Source organism: Cotesia glomerata, linkage group LG6 (genome assembly GCF_020080835.1).
Source record: "Cotesia glomerata isolate CgM1 linkage group LG6, MPM_Cglom_v2.3, whole genome shotgun sequence".
Classification (NCBI taxonomy): Eukaryota; Metazoa; Arthropoda; class Insecta; order Hymenoptera; family Braconidae; genus Cotesia; species Cotesia glomerata.
Window position 1 is genome coordinate 10358529 of NC_058163.1, and position 17131 is coordinate 10375659.

The window sequence follows — 17131 nt, forward strand, 5'->3', positions numbered from 1 at the left end:
TTTTCAGTATAATTTAAAATATACTTAAAATTATATTTTCAATATAATTTTAATATTGGCATTGGTACCAAAATTACAATAGAATGCTGAGGCCAAATAATTCTCTGAAAAAAAAGTTATAAAAAAAAAGAAAATATTTCGTGATGTGTTACTAATTTACTGAAATTCAGATTTGCTTCGACCGTAAACTCGATTGACCAAGTTGCTCTTGAAACTTAAGATATACGAAAAACTATTAATTTTTTTTTTTTTTTATTAATCTTTCCGTTTTGACCTATTTCAACATATCATAAATATCTGGTATTATGTATGGTATTTCATAATAAAATAATATATATTTCCATATAATTGAAATTTTATAAATGAAAGTATACAGTAATAATCTATCTCAACATATATTTTACGAAAAATATATTTATCTATTATATAGTTTTCTATATAAGTAATTTTTATATAATAATAGTATATTTTATAACATATACTAAGTAATATACGGCACTAATATATTTGAACTTATATTGAATCAAATATATCTTCATTATATTAACAAAACATTTATTATTTCATATATATAATTTTGCCGCTATATATGATCACATATTCCCCATATAACTTTCCATATATGTTCAGCCATATATAGTTTTTTCATGCGGGTGGCCTATTATTTCATTTGACCATGTATTAATTAAATAAATAACAATTAAATAAAGAGAATGCTAGCTTTTATTCGAGTGTGTCACACGAGAAATTTCCACTTATTTATATTAATAAATATTATTCAAACCTATTTCAGATAAATTAAAAAATGGAACAGCTTAATACGAAGAAGTAAAAACTATAAGGGAAAGCCATGGTGACCGGTAGGCGCTAGTGTTTTACTTTTTAGCTCTGAACTTGTGGTTCAAGACAGAGAAGTAGTGATACTACCTTTGAAATCTCTCACGCAAGACACTCGAATAATTAAGACCAAACTTCGCTCACCTTCGGCGGGCTTGTGAGATTCTTCAATTTTTTTAGAAAAAATAGCAAATAAATAAATAAAAAAAAAAAAAAAAAAAAAAACGAAATTTTCACTCTGACATATTCTAAAGTTATACTATTGTATTTATAAGTTATATGCTTGGTTGGATTCAGCAAGAGCTCAAAAAGTGTAAAAATAATGAAAAATAACGATAGTTTTACACAGAAAAATGATAAAACAAAAGTTATTGTAATTGTTAATATTGCTTTTGAAAACAATGATTATGAATTGATAGCCTGAAAAAATTAGCATGCATGATCAGTCTAAAATGTTATGCATTATTATGCCTTCATAATCCAGTGGTTAACTACTGGCATGCATGTTTATGTGTAAATATACATAATTGGTTCTGATGAGTATACACGACTTATTTAAAAAGAGTAAAAATAGAATAAAATAACGAAATAGAATAACGAATAAATTACTTGAAAAAATTTTAAGACCTCATGGAAATAACTGAAATTTCAATCAAAAGTTATAGACTTTCTAACATGATTCGTTAATGATTCTTTTAATGGTCAACTGGAGCCCTGATATTTAAATTCGAAGAGATTTTAACGTTAATACTATCCTGTATACGACCACCATGTGACAATTTTGTGAAATAAATTATTTTCTTTATTCCATTTTTACTTCTATGGTTAAATGAGCACGTAAGACATGCACTTTTGGATTTTCCAAACCTTTTTTGCTTTTCCGATGTGCAGTAAAATAGAGCGAGTTAGAAGATTTCATTAGCGCAGACGTAAGCAATACAATTCAACATCTTTCGGACCTCTAATTTTCAAAGAATAGAGTTCAGAAGGTTTGATTTGTGGGTATATTCAAGCAGGACAAATATGCATGTGTGAAGAAAGAACAGAAACGTATTAAAATAAATTATTGCATAAAATATTTGAAGAAATAGATAAAAGCATAACTGACAAGAAATATAATCTCACATTATTTTCATCAAAAACTCTGAATACAAGTGAAGCAAACTTGGATGGATCTCCTTGCGGAAAGAATTGCTTGTAGATCTTGATAAATCCCTAAAAAAATATTAATATTGTGTTTATATTATTCCAGGAAAAAATTGATGCTATGTTAGCTAATTATCTAAAAATTACTTGTTCTGTTAAGAGACCATCAGGGCAATCTTTAAGGAATCCCTTATGCCTAAAAAAAAAAAAAAAAATATTACATTCTTCATTATTAAAAAAGCCGGATTCATTTTAAAAAAGATGTCTTTAATTTATTGAATTATAACTGAACTCACCATTGTCGAATTTCTTTTTCAGTAACTGAAACAAAAGAAAAGATGTCATTAATTATAGTGTCGTGACTTTAAAAACTCTTAACTTTTATAATTAAGAGTACTTGGAAGAATGTGTGAAAAAAGATTCAAGTAAAAGAAATCTTATAAACACGAAAAAGATAGAGGTTATATTTGTAATGCTAGTCTATATATTCACGTAACAGGATATTGGTAGGAAAGGATTGAGAAAGGAATGTGGAGAGGATCATCTTAATGTGAGTTTATAGAATATGCGAGAAAAAATTATTAGATAGCTTGGACTGGGATTTGAACCCAGAACCTTCCGAAGATATGTCGGCTACTCTACCATTTGAGCTATCCGGTCTATACTAAATTTCCTTTCGCTTATTCTATATACATTAAGCCACACCGTCCATCTTACGGCAAGCATTTTTTACAAATATAAAGGTTAAGTATAGACCGGATGAAATATATACTATAGAGGTTAAGTAAAAAAAAAAAAAAAAAAAAAAAAAAAAAAAAAATTGTGTAGAGTATTGAAAATTAAGAGCATATTGCTACTTATAGAAATTTTTCCTTTTTATTCATTATTTTTCATAGTTGCGAAGAAAATGATACACGCATTATTTTCAATTCATAAATTTATTTGGAAAAATAAAAAAACAGGAAGAAACTATTACTTTACATTACGACTTATCAGAGGATAATTATTGGAGTGGGTAAATAAATTAATACTTCTTGTTTATCGCAACGTTTCGCAATATTTTATTGCTTCCTCAGGCGCTCTATAAACAATAATAATAAATTACATATTACCAAAAAGTTGGTAACGGCATGTAAACAAACATCAAATATCATACATAACAAAATATACAATATTAATCTCGTCTACGTTGTTTAAGCCTTGCCAGGAAGAAACAAATTTCTAAAAATGTATTCGGGAGTGAAAAATATTCACCAGACTTAAAATTTCTGGTGCATAGGGTGAAGATAACTGCACACCTTAGGCGCAAAGCGCTGAGGCATGTTGTGATTTTGGTTAACAATGAAAACCCGTTGATTTCAAGTTTAAATTCATTTTCATATTAATTTTATACCGTTAAATGGTGAATATATATATGAACCGAAATAAAGATAAAACAATGAGGGGGATAGCCAATATGATGAATAAAAAAAATGTTTTTTTTTTTTTGCTTTAAATTAAAGTTTATACATTCAAAAATATGTATAAAACTTTAGATCAAAATTTTGAAAATTTTCGGAGTTATAGTCACTTAAGTAAAAATCGGAAGACTAAACGTTTTTGTTCAGGACTCCGACGAGAATGTCGAATCTGCTGAAAATCGAATTGAAAGAGTCAATAATAAGATTAAAGAAGACATCGATACTACTGGAGATAAAGAGAAAAAACCCCCATATGGCCTAGGACTCGATAATTTAATGTAAGTTATCATGTGTTTGCCTTTGAAGATAGATATTTCCCTACCAAATTATGTTATCAGACTTATTAAATTATGTCTTAAAGAATCTGGCAAAGAATTTTCAACAAATTATATATTTCGAAAAAAATTTATTATGTACAGTCATCGTTATCTGTTGTGTTGAAACTTACTGTGCGACGGATCCTGTAAATTTATAAATTTTAGAAAAAAAAAATAAAATTAAAAAAACAGCCGCGCACAACCTACTTGAGATAAAAGGGGAAAGAAATAGAAAAGAAATAGACGGCGAAAGCGTCGGAGACAAGCCGGAGTAGAAGGGGAATGCAGCCGGGGAAATAGAGTAGTGGAGATAACCGTACTTCTACGCTCGCTGCTAGGCAGCGCCGAAGCGCGAGAACTGTCCCGAGTCAGAGAGAAGAAACAAGGGCTTATAACCGAATTTTACGCGCAGTTTCTGCAGATCAGCTTCCCGACCAGAAATTTAAGTTCGGCGGTGGTTCGTTTCGAATTAGGCATGCCGAATTCCAAGTTCGCGCCGAACCAGGAAGCCAAAGTTGGCCCACGTCCCGGAAGTAACGCAGTCGCGAGTTTGGGCCTAACTTGGCTTCCGACTTAGGCGGTGGTTTGGAAACCACACTTGCTGGTGACTATCCAAGCCTCATTCGGTCCGAATTTGGCTACCTAACTAGGCAGCAATTCAGAAACTAAATTCGCACGGAAGAATCCAAATTGAATCCTTTTTTTGTTTTTAGCTATTTTTATTATAAAGCAAAAATTAATAATAATGAATGCTTATTTTTTTTTAATTTACTTTTTAAATTTTAAATATAAATATCGACTTTAGGACGAAATTTTTTAAATATTAAGTAAACAAAAAAATTTTTTTTTTTTTTTTTATTTAGTATTATTTTTTTTATATTTTCGGTCATTTTTTTCGCTTTTTAGGGTTTTTCTTACTATGAAGAAGTTTTTTTTTGATTGGTCGATTTTATGGGTCAAGGGGGGAGGAGATGATGGAGTTAGATACATTAGTCACACACAACACTTAAATTTACCTCACACTTGCCTTAAGAATAATTATAATTAATAATTATTAATTATTAAAAATTTTACATGTCGAACGCGAGACTCGAACACTGTACCCGACGCACGAGAGCCCTATACCATACCGCGACGCTACGCCGATGATGAGCGACCTCTTGCCTCAAGATACTTATAAGCCCGACACTTCGGCAAACATTCGGTTACCGTTGCAACGGTCGAGTTAGGAATTCCGATATTATACCTAAGTGAGGACTTGCCACAGACTTACCTAGTCAAGTTTCATTTTGATAGACCAAGCTTCAGAATACAGGTTGCCGTTATTTCATAACAGTTTGGCAATCCATGACATACCGAACTTAGGCATTTCCACTGTTTTGCCTAAAGAAGCTCGATCGTGGTATGCCAAGTTTCGGTAAACCTTTGGTTACCGTTATTTCATAACAGTTTGGCAACCCATGAAATGCCGAACTTAGGCATTGCCATAGGTTTTCCGAAGTGAGTCCGAACTTGGTGAACCAAACTTCGGTAAGCCTTTGGTTACTGTTATTTCATAACAGTTTGGCAATCCATGATATACCGAACTTAAGCATTTCCACAGGTTTGCCTAAGTAAGCCCGAGCTTGGTGAACTAAACTTTGGTAAGCCTTTGGTTACCGTTATTTCGTACTAATTAGGCAATCTATGATATCCCGAACTTAGGTATTGCCACAGGTTTGCCTAAATGAGCCCGAGCTTGGTGAACCAAACTTCGGTAAACCTTTAGTTACCGTTATTTCGTACTAATTGGGCAATCCATTATATGCCGAACTTAGGCAGTGCCAAACTATTACGAGATTACATCGAATGTGGAATTCTTTTGGCATACCAATGTTCGGCTTGCCTAATTTAAAATAAATAAGATTCGAATTGGGCTAGCCTAAATTCGGAAAGCCAACTTCGCCCCGAACTGATTTTTCGGCATACCTCACTAAAATTCTAGTCGGGTAGTTACTGTTCGGTAAGCTTTTGGTTACCGTTATCTCGTACCAATTTGGCAATTCATGGTGTACCGAACTTAGGCATTGCCACAGGTTTGCCTAAATGGGCCCGAGCTTGGTGAATCGAACTTTGATAAGCCTCTTTGGTTGCCGTTATTTTATAACAGTTTGGCAATCCATAACATACCGAACTTAGGCATTTCCACAGTTTTGCCTAAAGAAGCTCGATTGTGGTATGCCAAGTTTCGGTAAACCTTTGGTTACCGTTATTTCATAAAAGTTTGGCAACCCATGAAATGCCGAACTTAGGCATTGCCATAAATTTTCCGAAGTGAGCCTGAACCTGGTGAACCAAACTTCGGTAAGCCTTTGGTTACTGTTATTTCATAACAGTTTGGCAATCCATGTTATACCGAACTTAGGTATTGCCACAGATTTGCCTAAGTAAGCCCGAGCTTGGTGAACCAAACTTTGGTGAGCCTTTGGTTACCATTATTTCGTACTAATTAGACAATCCATGACATGCCGAACTTAGGTATTGCCACAGGTTTGCCTAAGTGAGCCCGAGCTTGGTGAACCAAACTTCGGTAAACCTTTGGTTACCGTTAACTCGTACTAATTAGGCAATCCATGATATGCCGAACTTAGGCAATGCCAAACTATTACGAGATTACATCGAATGTGGAATTCTTTTGGCATACCAATGTTCGGCTTGCCTATTTTAAAACAAATAAGATCCGAATTGGGCTAGCCTAAGTTCGGAAAGCCAACTTTGCCCCGAACTGATTTTTCGGCATGCCTCACTAAAATTCTAGTCGGGTAGATACTCTTTCGATGATTTCTGAAATTTAAATCTTGGAAATTACTAAAGTATCAAAAAAAATTCTGGTAGCAGTATATATATTGTTGGAATTATTAGTGAATTATTCGAAAATTTTTGAATTATTCGTCGAATTTCGAATAATTCGAATTATTCCATTTGAATCGAATGTTAATATTTAATTCAATTCGATTCGAACGATATTCGCACACCCTTATTGGTTTGCAATAAGAAACTGGATTTGTTTATTATCTTTTATGAATAAATTTAACTTTAGATTTAAATTCTGCATTATGATTTGGTTATTAATAGTTAGTTGTAAGTTATCTGTGTGGTGCGATCCAAGATCCTGGACTACGACGAGCTAGAGCACGGGGAAGTCGTGTGAGAGCACGACGAGGTATTAAATCTTTCCGCAACGTCACAACTGTAATGGTATTTTACTTAAATTACTAAATTGCTGTTAAAACGATAGGGTGAAGAAATATTTATTTTCCTATGTATGTGGAGATTTCATAGATCAATCCACCAGAATATATAATTAGACTCGATTAATATTATTTAAGACTGATTGATTTTTGATTATTTTAATTTGAGACTCTTTTAACATTATTATAAGCTAAATATCCTTTTTGATCATGGTTGGGATTGATTCAGATTTGCATGAGTTCTATGAGAATTAATTGAGGCGAGATGTTTTGACCCGGAATGTATGATTTCACATTGAACTAATTTTTGGTCAGAAGATCGCAGAATTTCAAATTTAATTGCACTATTCTGTACATATAAGAATCTCATTTCTTCTTATATGATAAAGTTGTTAAAAGTGTGAAGGACAATTTTTTTGAAAATGTATATAAATGAAAATGCGGTCTAGTTAACAAAAATATATTTTTTTTTAATATTCTAGTGATCATTCGATGGTATCTTCTTTAGTGTTCATTAATAAATGGTTATGAAGTCTTAAATAGGTCACTGGGTCTCCGTAAGAAACAATACTGACGCTGACTAGAAAAGAAATAGGAAATAGCACTGTTTCTTTCGTTGCTATAATCCAGGCTCTTACATGCGTGCTATCGTTTAGCACGGATGTTTAACCATAACGGTAATATTTGGATTGAAAAAAAATTAATCTATGGAGATCATGCATACGATTTGCATTCATTGAAAATCATTAATTGCTAAAAAATGACTTAATTTTATTTAAAGGTCGTATTGGTATGATTAAAAAATAAGAAAACCTATTGGATCTGGAAGTTATTTCAGGAATTTTATTCCTGTGTACGTCCCTCCCTGCGCCTAGTGTTGGCAACAGATTCACACTCGGTGTGTTTCATAATTTTACTATTTTGTATTAATATTATTAATTTATCTACTGTATATCATTTATCACTATTTATATTTGATAAATTATGTATTATTATTATTAGTTCTTAAGTATTAATTTTGACATTTATTTCAGAAAATTGTATTGGAATATTTATAATTTTATTATTTCATCGTATATTGATTATTGGTAATAAGTCGTAGCCCTTGCTCGCACGGGTAATTCCCTGAAGTATCGATTCTGAGCACAGGGATCAGTAATTTTGGTAAACGACTTGAGAGGCCCTCGTGATCGGAACGAGGTCTCGGAGTTTTTGGTAAAATAAAAATCGGGAGACACGCGGTAACCCGCAAAGTGTAAGAAGTGTGGATCTGGCACCTTCGTTCGAGTTCCCTTTTTTTTGGTGAGTACTCACAAGTTGAGCCATTTTATTAACCACGTACCGCGTTGTCTCCTGGCGAACAAATTGGTATTGAATCGGTATTAATTATTTGAGTCAGCCAGTATTTATTTATTTTTTTATTATCTTTTGTCGAGATAACCTGACTGGGGATTTCAGGTATATCTCTGTTCAATATTATTAGATATAATTTCTATTTTGTAATCAACGTCGTCATAAATAAACGGTCTACTCAGAATTTAGATTAATAATTAACATTTGTACGCGGCAAGATTATTATTATTACTGTTATATAGTCCATCCGGCTAAGAAATTCGGCACTGGACTTAGTTTTAAGTAATTTCTGGTCTTTTGAATAAATAATTTATTTGTTTTATTATTAATATTTGCTGATTGATTAATCATTTAATTTACGTAAATTACTTCCTCTTTTCTTTCCTAATATTAGTCTATTATTTATCTTCCCCTGAATACCTGCAGATTGGCCCTGAAAATCAAAGGGTTTGTTGTTTCCCTAGTTAAAAAATAACTGGCGTCCAAAATCGTGCACTAACCTAGCCTGAGGAAAAGCTGCGGATTTCTTGGGAGGCGATAGTCACCTCCCAAGTCATTTTTTTGTTTATTTAGTTTTTTTTATCAATTATTGGGCGACCTGGACAAAATTACGTGTCCACTAACCACTCCACTGTCAGCTGGATCATAATTTTTGTTACAAGACGTTTTTTGAAGAATTTTTGAACTGTGGTCTTTTAATATCCGAACAAAAACAGTTTCACTGTGAAAAATCGCGCCAAGCCCACATTCACAAGACTAGTAAAAGAAAATTTTTTTTTCCTTTACAAAAAGATATAGAATAGAAAAAAAATCTAAGTAGCCGATATGATTGTAGATGATTTTCGGAAATTTAAAAAAATTTTGTTGGAAATATAAAAATTAAGAGAACCAATTTTGGAACGTACTTGGTGTGCGTGGTTGTAGAACATTTTACTTTTTATAAAATTCGTAAAATCTATCTACTAGGACTTGAAAAAATTTGAAGTACACAAAGACGCACACGATGTGAAAATTTCACACAGAAAAAAAAATGTTCTTGAATCAAGTACATAATTTTGAAGAACTTTATCTTCTTGATTTGAAGAAAAAAATTCTTAAACTAAGAAACTAAAATTCTTAAACTAAAATTTTTACTTGGTTTAAGTAAATTTTACTTGATTCAAGTAAATTTTTCGTCTTGATTCTAGAGAATTACCCTCTTCAAAATTATTTTCTTGGTTCAAGAATTTTCCTCTTAAATCAAGTTAATTTTTTTTTCAGTGCAGCACACCCTGGCATGTGTAAATGCAGGCTGTGAAATATCTTTTTCTAACTGTAGTTTCTCATCTATTGGAAGATAACGACACATTCTCGTTTTATATGGTCTATGGCATGTCACTTTCTCCATAAGAAAAAAATTAGGATCTAAAAATCTGGGTCGCTATACCCGTGTACAAAAAAGCGTCATGAAAATATCCCAAGCTAGGAGCTCCAAAGGTGACACAATTTGTGACTATTTTGTAATACCAAATGAAAAATCCAAAATAAATGAGTTAAGCATTTTTAAACTCACATTGAAGATTTTTTTAAACTTACGTCATTTTTTCAACTCATTTTGCAAATCGTATCGACACGTTTATAAAAAAAAAATTTATTCTTACGAATTTAACTTTTCAAGACCAACTCAAAAACATGACCTGTTTTGACTCGGTCAGATATTATAAATAGAATTTAATTTGGAACATTTTTGTGACTATTTTGGGACATTTTTGTGACGGTTTCGGAACATTATTGGAATTTTATTTGAAAAAATTTTGGAGCCTATTTAGAACGCTTTTGTGACTATTTTGGAATATTTTGTGACTTTTTTAGAATATTTTTGTGTCAGGATACTGATCAATTCTTAATAAGACGTGAATTCGACAAAAAAATTTTGGAGTATTATTGAAATTTTTGTGATCTCTCTGGAAGTTTTTGTAATGAAGACTGTCCACTGCTTAACTACCTCTGATTTTAACTTTCATTGTATTCCGAAATATCTCTGTTGATTTAGTATGACTCTTAAGAGAGTGGTGATTATTTTTTAGAACCAAAATTTCTTTTCATGTTAAAGAAGGTTACGAATATTAGTGATTGCTCTAAGCTTCAAATTATCGTTAAGTTATAGTATTGGCCCGGTAGGCTGGAAGTGAGAATTCGCCCGATGAGGCACGGGTCACGAGTTTATGCGTACATTACACCCGTGTAGATATTTCACATGCACGGGGCACGGGTACGAACACGGATACAATGTATGATAGACCCGTGCCCCGTACCTCATCGGGCGAATTCTCACACTCCACACTTATTTATATTTTGCAGTAGATACTAAGTTATCAACCCTCTGCACAAAATATTCAAAAATAGTCACAAAATGTCCCAAAATAGTCACAAATATGTCCCAAATTATTCATAAACATGTCCCAAAAATGTTTCAAAGAAGTCACAAAACTATTCCAAAATAATAAAATACTAAAATAATTACAAAAATGATTAAAAATAGTAACGAGTGTTCTAAAAAAAGTCACAAAAATGTTCCAAAATAGTTACAAAAATGTTCCAAATTAAATTCTATTTATAATATCTGACCGCGTCAAAACAGGTCATGTTTTTGAGTTCGTCTTGAAAAGTTAAATTCGCAAAAATAAATTTTTTTTTTTTAAATGCTTTTTTTTTTTATAAATGTGTCTATACGATTTGCAAAATGAGTTGAAAAAATGACGTAAGTTTAAAAAAATTTTCAATGAGAGTTTAAAAATGCTTAACTCATTTATTTTGGATTTTTCATTTGGTATCACAAAATTGTCACAAAATAGTCACAAATTGTGTCACCTTTGGAGCTCCTAGCTTGGGATATTTTCATGACGCTTTTGTGACATCTTTTTTTTACACGGGTAGTTTGCGCTAGTGAATTTTATTAATCTTAAATAGAATTCATAATTATCAATGACCATAATTAATTAATATCGGTAATATAAGATGTAAAGTATTATTAAAGGAAAAGAAGGTATGTAAAATTAATAAAATTTTGCAACCTCAAAGTACTGTTCTGCTTACAGTAAGCATACTCGGTAGTTTAACGCTCCGTTTTCAACGGATTTGAACGGGGCTTGGCGTCAGACTCTACCGAGTCTGTGGATAACCGATCATGAATGTACAGAATGAATTTCCATGACGAAAAACATTGGTTTCTAATAGTAATTTGATTTTTTTAAATCAAACTGGAGATGATAAGCTCAAAAATTTTACAATTTTAAGTTGGAAAATTATTTACTTAATAACAGTATAATTTATGAGTTCAATTGCCATATAGATCAATTGTACGTTAGTCAAATATCGTATTACTATAAATACTGTAAATCTAATACATTATTAAATTGTGGTTCTGGAATTCTGGAATTGGTAACTATAAAATATCTTGTTAGTAGATTTCAGAGAAACCTAACCATTGCATTGGTCCTCATGACGGACCATCCAAAAAATATTGCCATTTTCTCACTCAGTTTGTCGAGCTGATTCAGAAAATACCTATGGTTCAAAAGTTTATATATATTTATACGATAGAACGTGGCTTCTCACGACGATAGCGTTTTCGATTAATTATCGATCCTTTTCAAACTCAACATGCTTCATTTATCGATAAATAACTAAGGTCACGTTTGAAGATGAGCTTAATTGGCCGAAAAGTTTAGAAATGACGGGATGTCAACATTTTCGAAATCCTAAAAATTCATATTTTTTCACGTTTTTCCTTAAATAACTTTTGAATGCGATATCTTATCGGATTTCTGATAATTGGATTTGAAAGTTCTTTAAATTAGCTTTAATTTCCATATCCGAATGTATGTTTAGATCTAAAATTACCTAATCAGTTCAACATCATTTTATGAAATTTACTATTGCATTCGTTTCCGAAAATGTTTTGATTTTTTATATAATGTTTTGCGTTCTATAGGTCGACGATCGAATGTCGAATTCAAGTAAATTTCAAAAAATGAAACCGTTATAGCTAATGTTATCATAAATTCATGATTTTTGAAGTGTTTTCCTAAATAACTGTGGAACTACGCATGATAAAAAAAAAAACTTCTGTACTTAAATAAGTATGAACAGAAGTTTTGAAAATTAAACTTTGGAAATCTACTTCCATTTTGATTGCCGAATGGTCGTTTTTTTATAAATTGTATTTGTTTTTATATTTACTGGTTAAATAACATTTTAAAGGATAAATTATAAATCGATTATTATAATTTATTAAAATTTCAAGTATATTATTATTAATTCGCGTGCAATAAGTGTGATATCCGCACCCACATTAACATTTGAATAACTGATTATTATCTAGAAGATTTATTTACAGCTGAATTATAGTGAGCTTAAACAACTATTTACGATTGAAATAACAAAGAAAAAAATAGATGTTTAAAAAATCTTTCATAAGTAATAAAATAGTAATCTACATCTTTTCACCGATAAAATTGTAAATTTTTGACAGTTTAAGAAGTTATAATTTAAATTCGGTTGTTTGAAACCAAGTTTATTTTTTTATATTTTAACCAGATAAAAACCACTTCTAGTTCGGGCTCATGAATGTATTACTACGATAAATAAACTATTGTGCAATCTCATCAGAATTTCGATTTTGAAAACCTAAACGTATTTTTTTAAGCTCCTTAAGCTTGAGTTAAGCTTGATTTCAGGTCTGAAAACTAAATCGTCTTCAAATTTTTATTCTAGTTCTGCTGGAAAAATACATAGGCAAAAATATAAATAAACATAATTATATATTCAAATGAATCGATTTTACAAGGATTTTCACCTAAAAGTGAACATTGTAAATATCATTACATATGTAAGTTGCTTATACTATTAATGGGGTTCATACATGTTGAATATATACTTTTAAATATGAAAAAAAAAATTTTTGCTATTGAAAGCTCACTATAAATGGCGATTTATAATCTTAAAGAAAACATTTATCTATCGAATTTTTTGTTGATTGCAATTTTTTTTTGCATATATCAAAAATATATTCAGCATATACTCACGTTTAAATGTATATATATATATATATATATATATATATATATATATATATATATATATATATATATATATATATATATATATATAATTTTCGGTGAGGATTATAATATTATATGCAGGAAATTTCTCTTTCAAGTATATTATTACGGTTAAATTAAAGGGATGTGCTTACAATATGTGTCCGTAGTTAGACGATCGATTGTGTCTTGCTTGAGTTTACTGTTTTTTTTCCCCATATTCGTTGGCGTCAATAAATTTCTTTTTTTACAATTCCTTTTTTTCAGTTACCCTCAATTTGCTCTGACCTAGTATAACTTGAATTATATAACTTTTATATTTTATATAATATTATTATTATTATTATTATTATCAGTTTCTCTTGAGCTGTTGACAATTTTGAATCCAAAATTGTCGTATTTATATAGTATGAAAAATATCAAAGTTTTATTTCAACTGTGATATATCCCTGCGACTTATAAGTTCCTCCAAGTATTTTATTGTTTATTCACTATCGTACGATGTGTAGAATCGTCTTCAGGCTTTAACCTCACCTGCTGAAAACAAACATAATAATAATTATGATTTTAACTAGCCTTTTAAATGTAATTATAGAAAATCGATAAAACCAAAAAAGCTGTCGAAATAAACATACATGCCAAACAATTTCGATATTGAGGTATAGGAAACTTGTTTTAGAATGTACCGGTAAAGCAAAAACAAAAAAAAGAATAATTTTGTTATTGGTTCGTTTACGAAATACACCTTAGTTCATAATTAAATTGACAAATATTTTATCTAATAATTTTTTTTTATTGAAAAGAAAAAAAATCTTACGTTTACATCACATCGATTTTTAGAAGCAACATTTGAATCATTAAATAAAGAACATGTACAGAAAAACAAACACACAAATGTCAATACCATGAAAGCGTATATGTAGAGTATGTTATACTATACTTAATAATACTTAAATGTTCCTTTGTCGTAATTTATATTCTGAATCATTTACCCCAAGTTTCACGAACTAGTGGTTGTATAGCTAAAGCTAGATAAAAGTTTTGTCTCTAGTTCATTTTTAAATACGTCAACAATAGACATTTTTAATTTTGAAGAATAAATTTGTATTTTAAAATTTAATGATTAGTCTTACAATTACTATTGGCAAAAACTATGATTTTTTTCCGAGAAAATTTGTGTTATAAATAAAATTGAGATCTTGCAAAGATAAAAACAAAAATTGTAGTAATTAGCTTCACCGCGTGCACCAAATTTTCCGTCCTTGGCCTACTACCAGGACCTCGATCGCTTACACGGGGTGTGACTCTTTTGCAAAAGCATATAATAAATTAACATATGAATCTATAAAACTTCTTTGCGAAAAATTCAATTTCTACCTTATAATATAAAAAACAATTATGAATTATAAATTAAAATTGTGAATTCTTAAAACATTTAGTGATTTTTAAATAAGTTATAAGTTAAAAGTAAGCAAAATTCACAAACCTGAGTTAATATAAAACAATGTCCACTTATAATTACTATAACCTTCACAATTAGTTGATTATAAAATATAAATACAATAAAACGAGTGTTTAAGAGGTAAACATGATGTTAATAACTTTAGCTACATTCATGAAAAATATCTCTTGATATAATCATGTAGATTTTCATTCATAAACAGTTATATGTATATTCTTCACTCACTTTATTTTTACTCCAAATTAAAAGAAACAAACAAGGCATATTATACAGAAGTGAATCCGTCATGACGTTACGATTCCCGGCGTCATACTGGCTGGTTAAATCTATATAAGTTAACCAGTGATAGTGGGCATTTGGTTGGTGGTTCGAAGGACCGAAAGACTAAGAGAAAATTTATTGACAGCGCACGCGCTATAATATTTCAAGCAAATATACTACACAAATATAACTGCATATGATATGTCAGTTGCAAAATTATTTTATTACTGTTAACTATTTTTTATGTCTGAAGCTCCTCTAGAACAAAGCATCTAATATTACACTATGATTAAATTTATTAATTCATGCTCCAATTTTGGGAAGAATTTTTTCTTTTTAAATAGTAAAGGTAAAGGTAATTAATAGGATAATAATGGACCGGAAATAGGTAATATTAAATATCTGGACCATTCTTCGGCTTGAAGTATTATAAAAGACTAAATTTAACCACAGATTATTATTTTAATGCGGGCAATGTTACGGGATAATTTATGGTAGGGTGAGAAAAAAAACGTTTTTTTTTCAAGGCTCGTATAAGCATATGTACACGCATAAAAATGATTTTGTTGAAATAACAAAAGACGGGATAGCTGAAAAATATCTTCTGGTAACAAATGAGTTTAGTTATAGTAACAAATCCATTAATCGCATTAACAAAATGTTTCAAGTTGTACTGACAAACCAGTCTGTTAAATGACCAAATCAATTTGTTAACAATATTGTCCTAACGAAATCATTTTATTGCAATAACAAAACTAATTTGTTGCTAAAATATTTTCCAAATCAGATATCACTGATTATAGCATATTTTTAAATTATGGATTATTATAAAATTTAATGTAAATTTATTTGTTATTTTAATAGAATAATTTTACTGTTTCAACAAAAAAATTTGTTATACCAACTAAATTATTTTGGCGAATCTACTTAAAGATTTTGCTATAGTAACCAAATTGTTTTGTTGTTATAACAAATCAATAACTTGCTATAACGTAAATTTTGTTATTTTAACATATAATTTGTTATCCCTATGCTAACAAATGCATTTGTTACTAGACCATATCTTAGGTTATTTTAACAAAATTTTTTTCTGCGTGTACATTTGCTACATAAATTCATTTATGACATAATATTTTAATAGCACTTTCCAAATATTAGTCAATTGAAAAATTTTTCAAGGGTGATTGAAATTAAAAAAAATTTATATAGTTATTCAAAATTCTTTCAAGCCGGCAAATAGAAGAATAACTAGACTAAAAAAAAATCTTGAAACGAAAAAATTTTCTTTGAAGAATTTCACTATCTTGAATGAAAAAAAAAGTTTTTAAATGGAAGACAAATTTTTTTAATCATAGAAAAATTTTTTATTTTAGTTTAAGATTAATTTTGAAAAAATGTGTTTCAGATGTAATAATTTCGAGTGACCCCAAATATAAATATCAGAGTTTTTAATTTTTTCCTTCAAATTTATTAAATCAAAGTTAAAAAGACAATTATTATACTGTAACAATGCATTTTGGATATACTCGTGCTCGTGGAAAAACCTTGTGTACCGGCCTTCGTCAGTTTCATTTTTAGGCATTGGGTAGCACTGTCAGTTCGAGTTGGTAGTCTTGGTTATCGGAGTGGGGAGCTCAGGGCCCTTCTACAGTCAGTTAAGCTGGTCGTCAGGCAGTCGATCTTCGAGCGTACGACCAGGAGGATCTCCGAAGGAGCCGAGGGGCAAATTACCAACAAGATGGAGTAACAAGCTTATGTGTTGGTCTAATGTCGAATAAATTCAATTAATGATTATTCAAATGAATATTTATTCAATTATTATTGTCGTTTGTTATAATAAAATCTTTGAGAAATTTTTAAATTATAATTTTTTGTTCTATGAAAATTTTTTGTGAAAAAATTTTTGAGCGAGAATTTTTTGCATGAGATATATTTTTGATAGGAAATTTTTGTCGTGAGAAATTATAACGGATTAATAAAGATA

General features: G+C 30.2%; 1 protein-coding gene and 1 long non-coding RNA gene across 4 annotated transcripts; one reads left to right on the forward strand and one right to left on the reverse strand.

The window, feature by feature from the left end:
* The first annotated feature begins 1200 nt into the window (after positions 1-1200).
* Positions 1201-9708, forward strand: LOC123267349. Its single transcript, XR_006510008.1, has 3 exons — positions 1201-1210; positions 5385-5388; positions 9609-9708. It is a non-coding gene; the product is annotated as an uncharacterized LOC123267349 (long non-coding RNA).
* LOC123267348 (frequenin-1) lies at positions 1499-15229 on the reverse strand. 3 transcript variants are annotated; one of them, XM_044731924.1, is made up of 6 exons: positions 14911-15229; positions 13580-13958; positions 2280-2304; positions 2131-2179; positions 1963-2052; positions 1499-1798 (listed from the first exon to the last, which is right to left on the reverse strand). In XM_044731924.1, the coding sequence occupies exons 2-6, from the start codon at positions 13641-13643 to the stop codon at positions 1781-1783; spliced, it is 246 nt and encodes an 81-aa protein (XP_044587859.1). In that variant the 5' UTR covers positions 13644-13958; positions 14911-15229; the 3' UTR covers positions 1499-1780. The 3 variants fall into 3 exon arrangements, with proteins under 3 accessions (XP_044587859.1, XP_044587858.1, XP_044587860.1); XM_044731923.1 differs by having other exon boundaries at positions 13580-13961; XM_044731925.1 differs by having other exon boundaries at positions 13580-13961; positions 15112-15228.
* Between the last annotated feature and the right edge of the window lie 1902 nt (positions 15230-17131).

Bases quoted from the DNA above. Each gene is read 5' to 3' on its own strand.
- LOC123267348 (XM_044731924.1), bottom strand. From the start codon at position 13,643: ATGGGGAAAAAAAACAGTAAACTCAAGCAAGACACAATCGATCGTCTA. The intron at 2,180-2,279 runs GTGAGTTCAGTT...TTTTTTTTTTAG, and splicing joins GAAAAAGAAATTCGACAATG to GCATAAGGGATTCCTTAAAG. The intron at 2,053-2,130 runs GTAATTTTTAGA...ATATTTTTTTAG, and splicing joins ATGGTCTCTTAACAGAACAA to GGATTTATCAAGATCTACAA.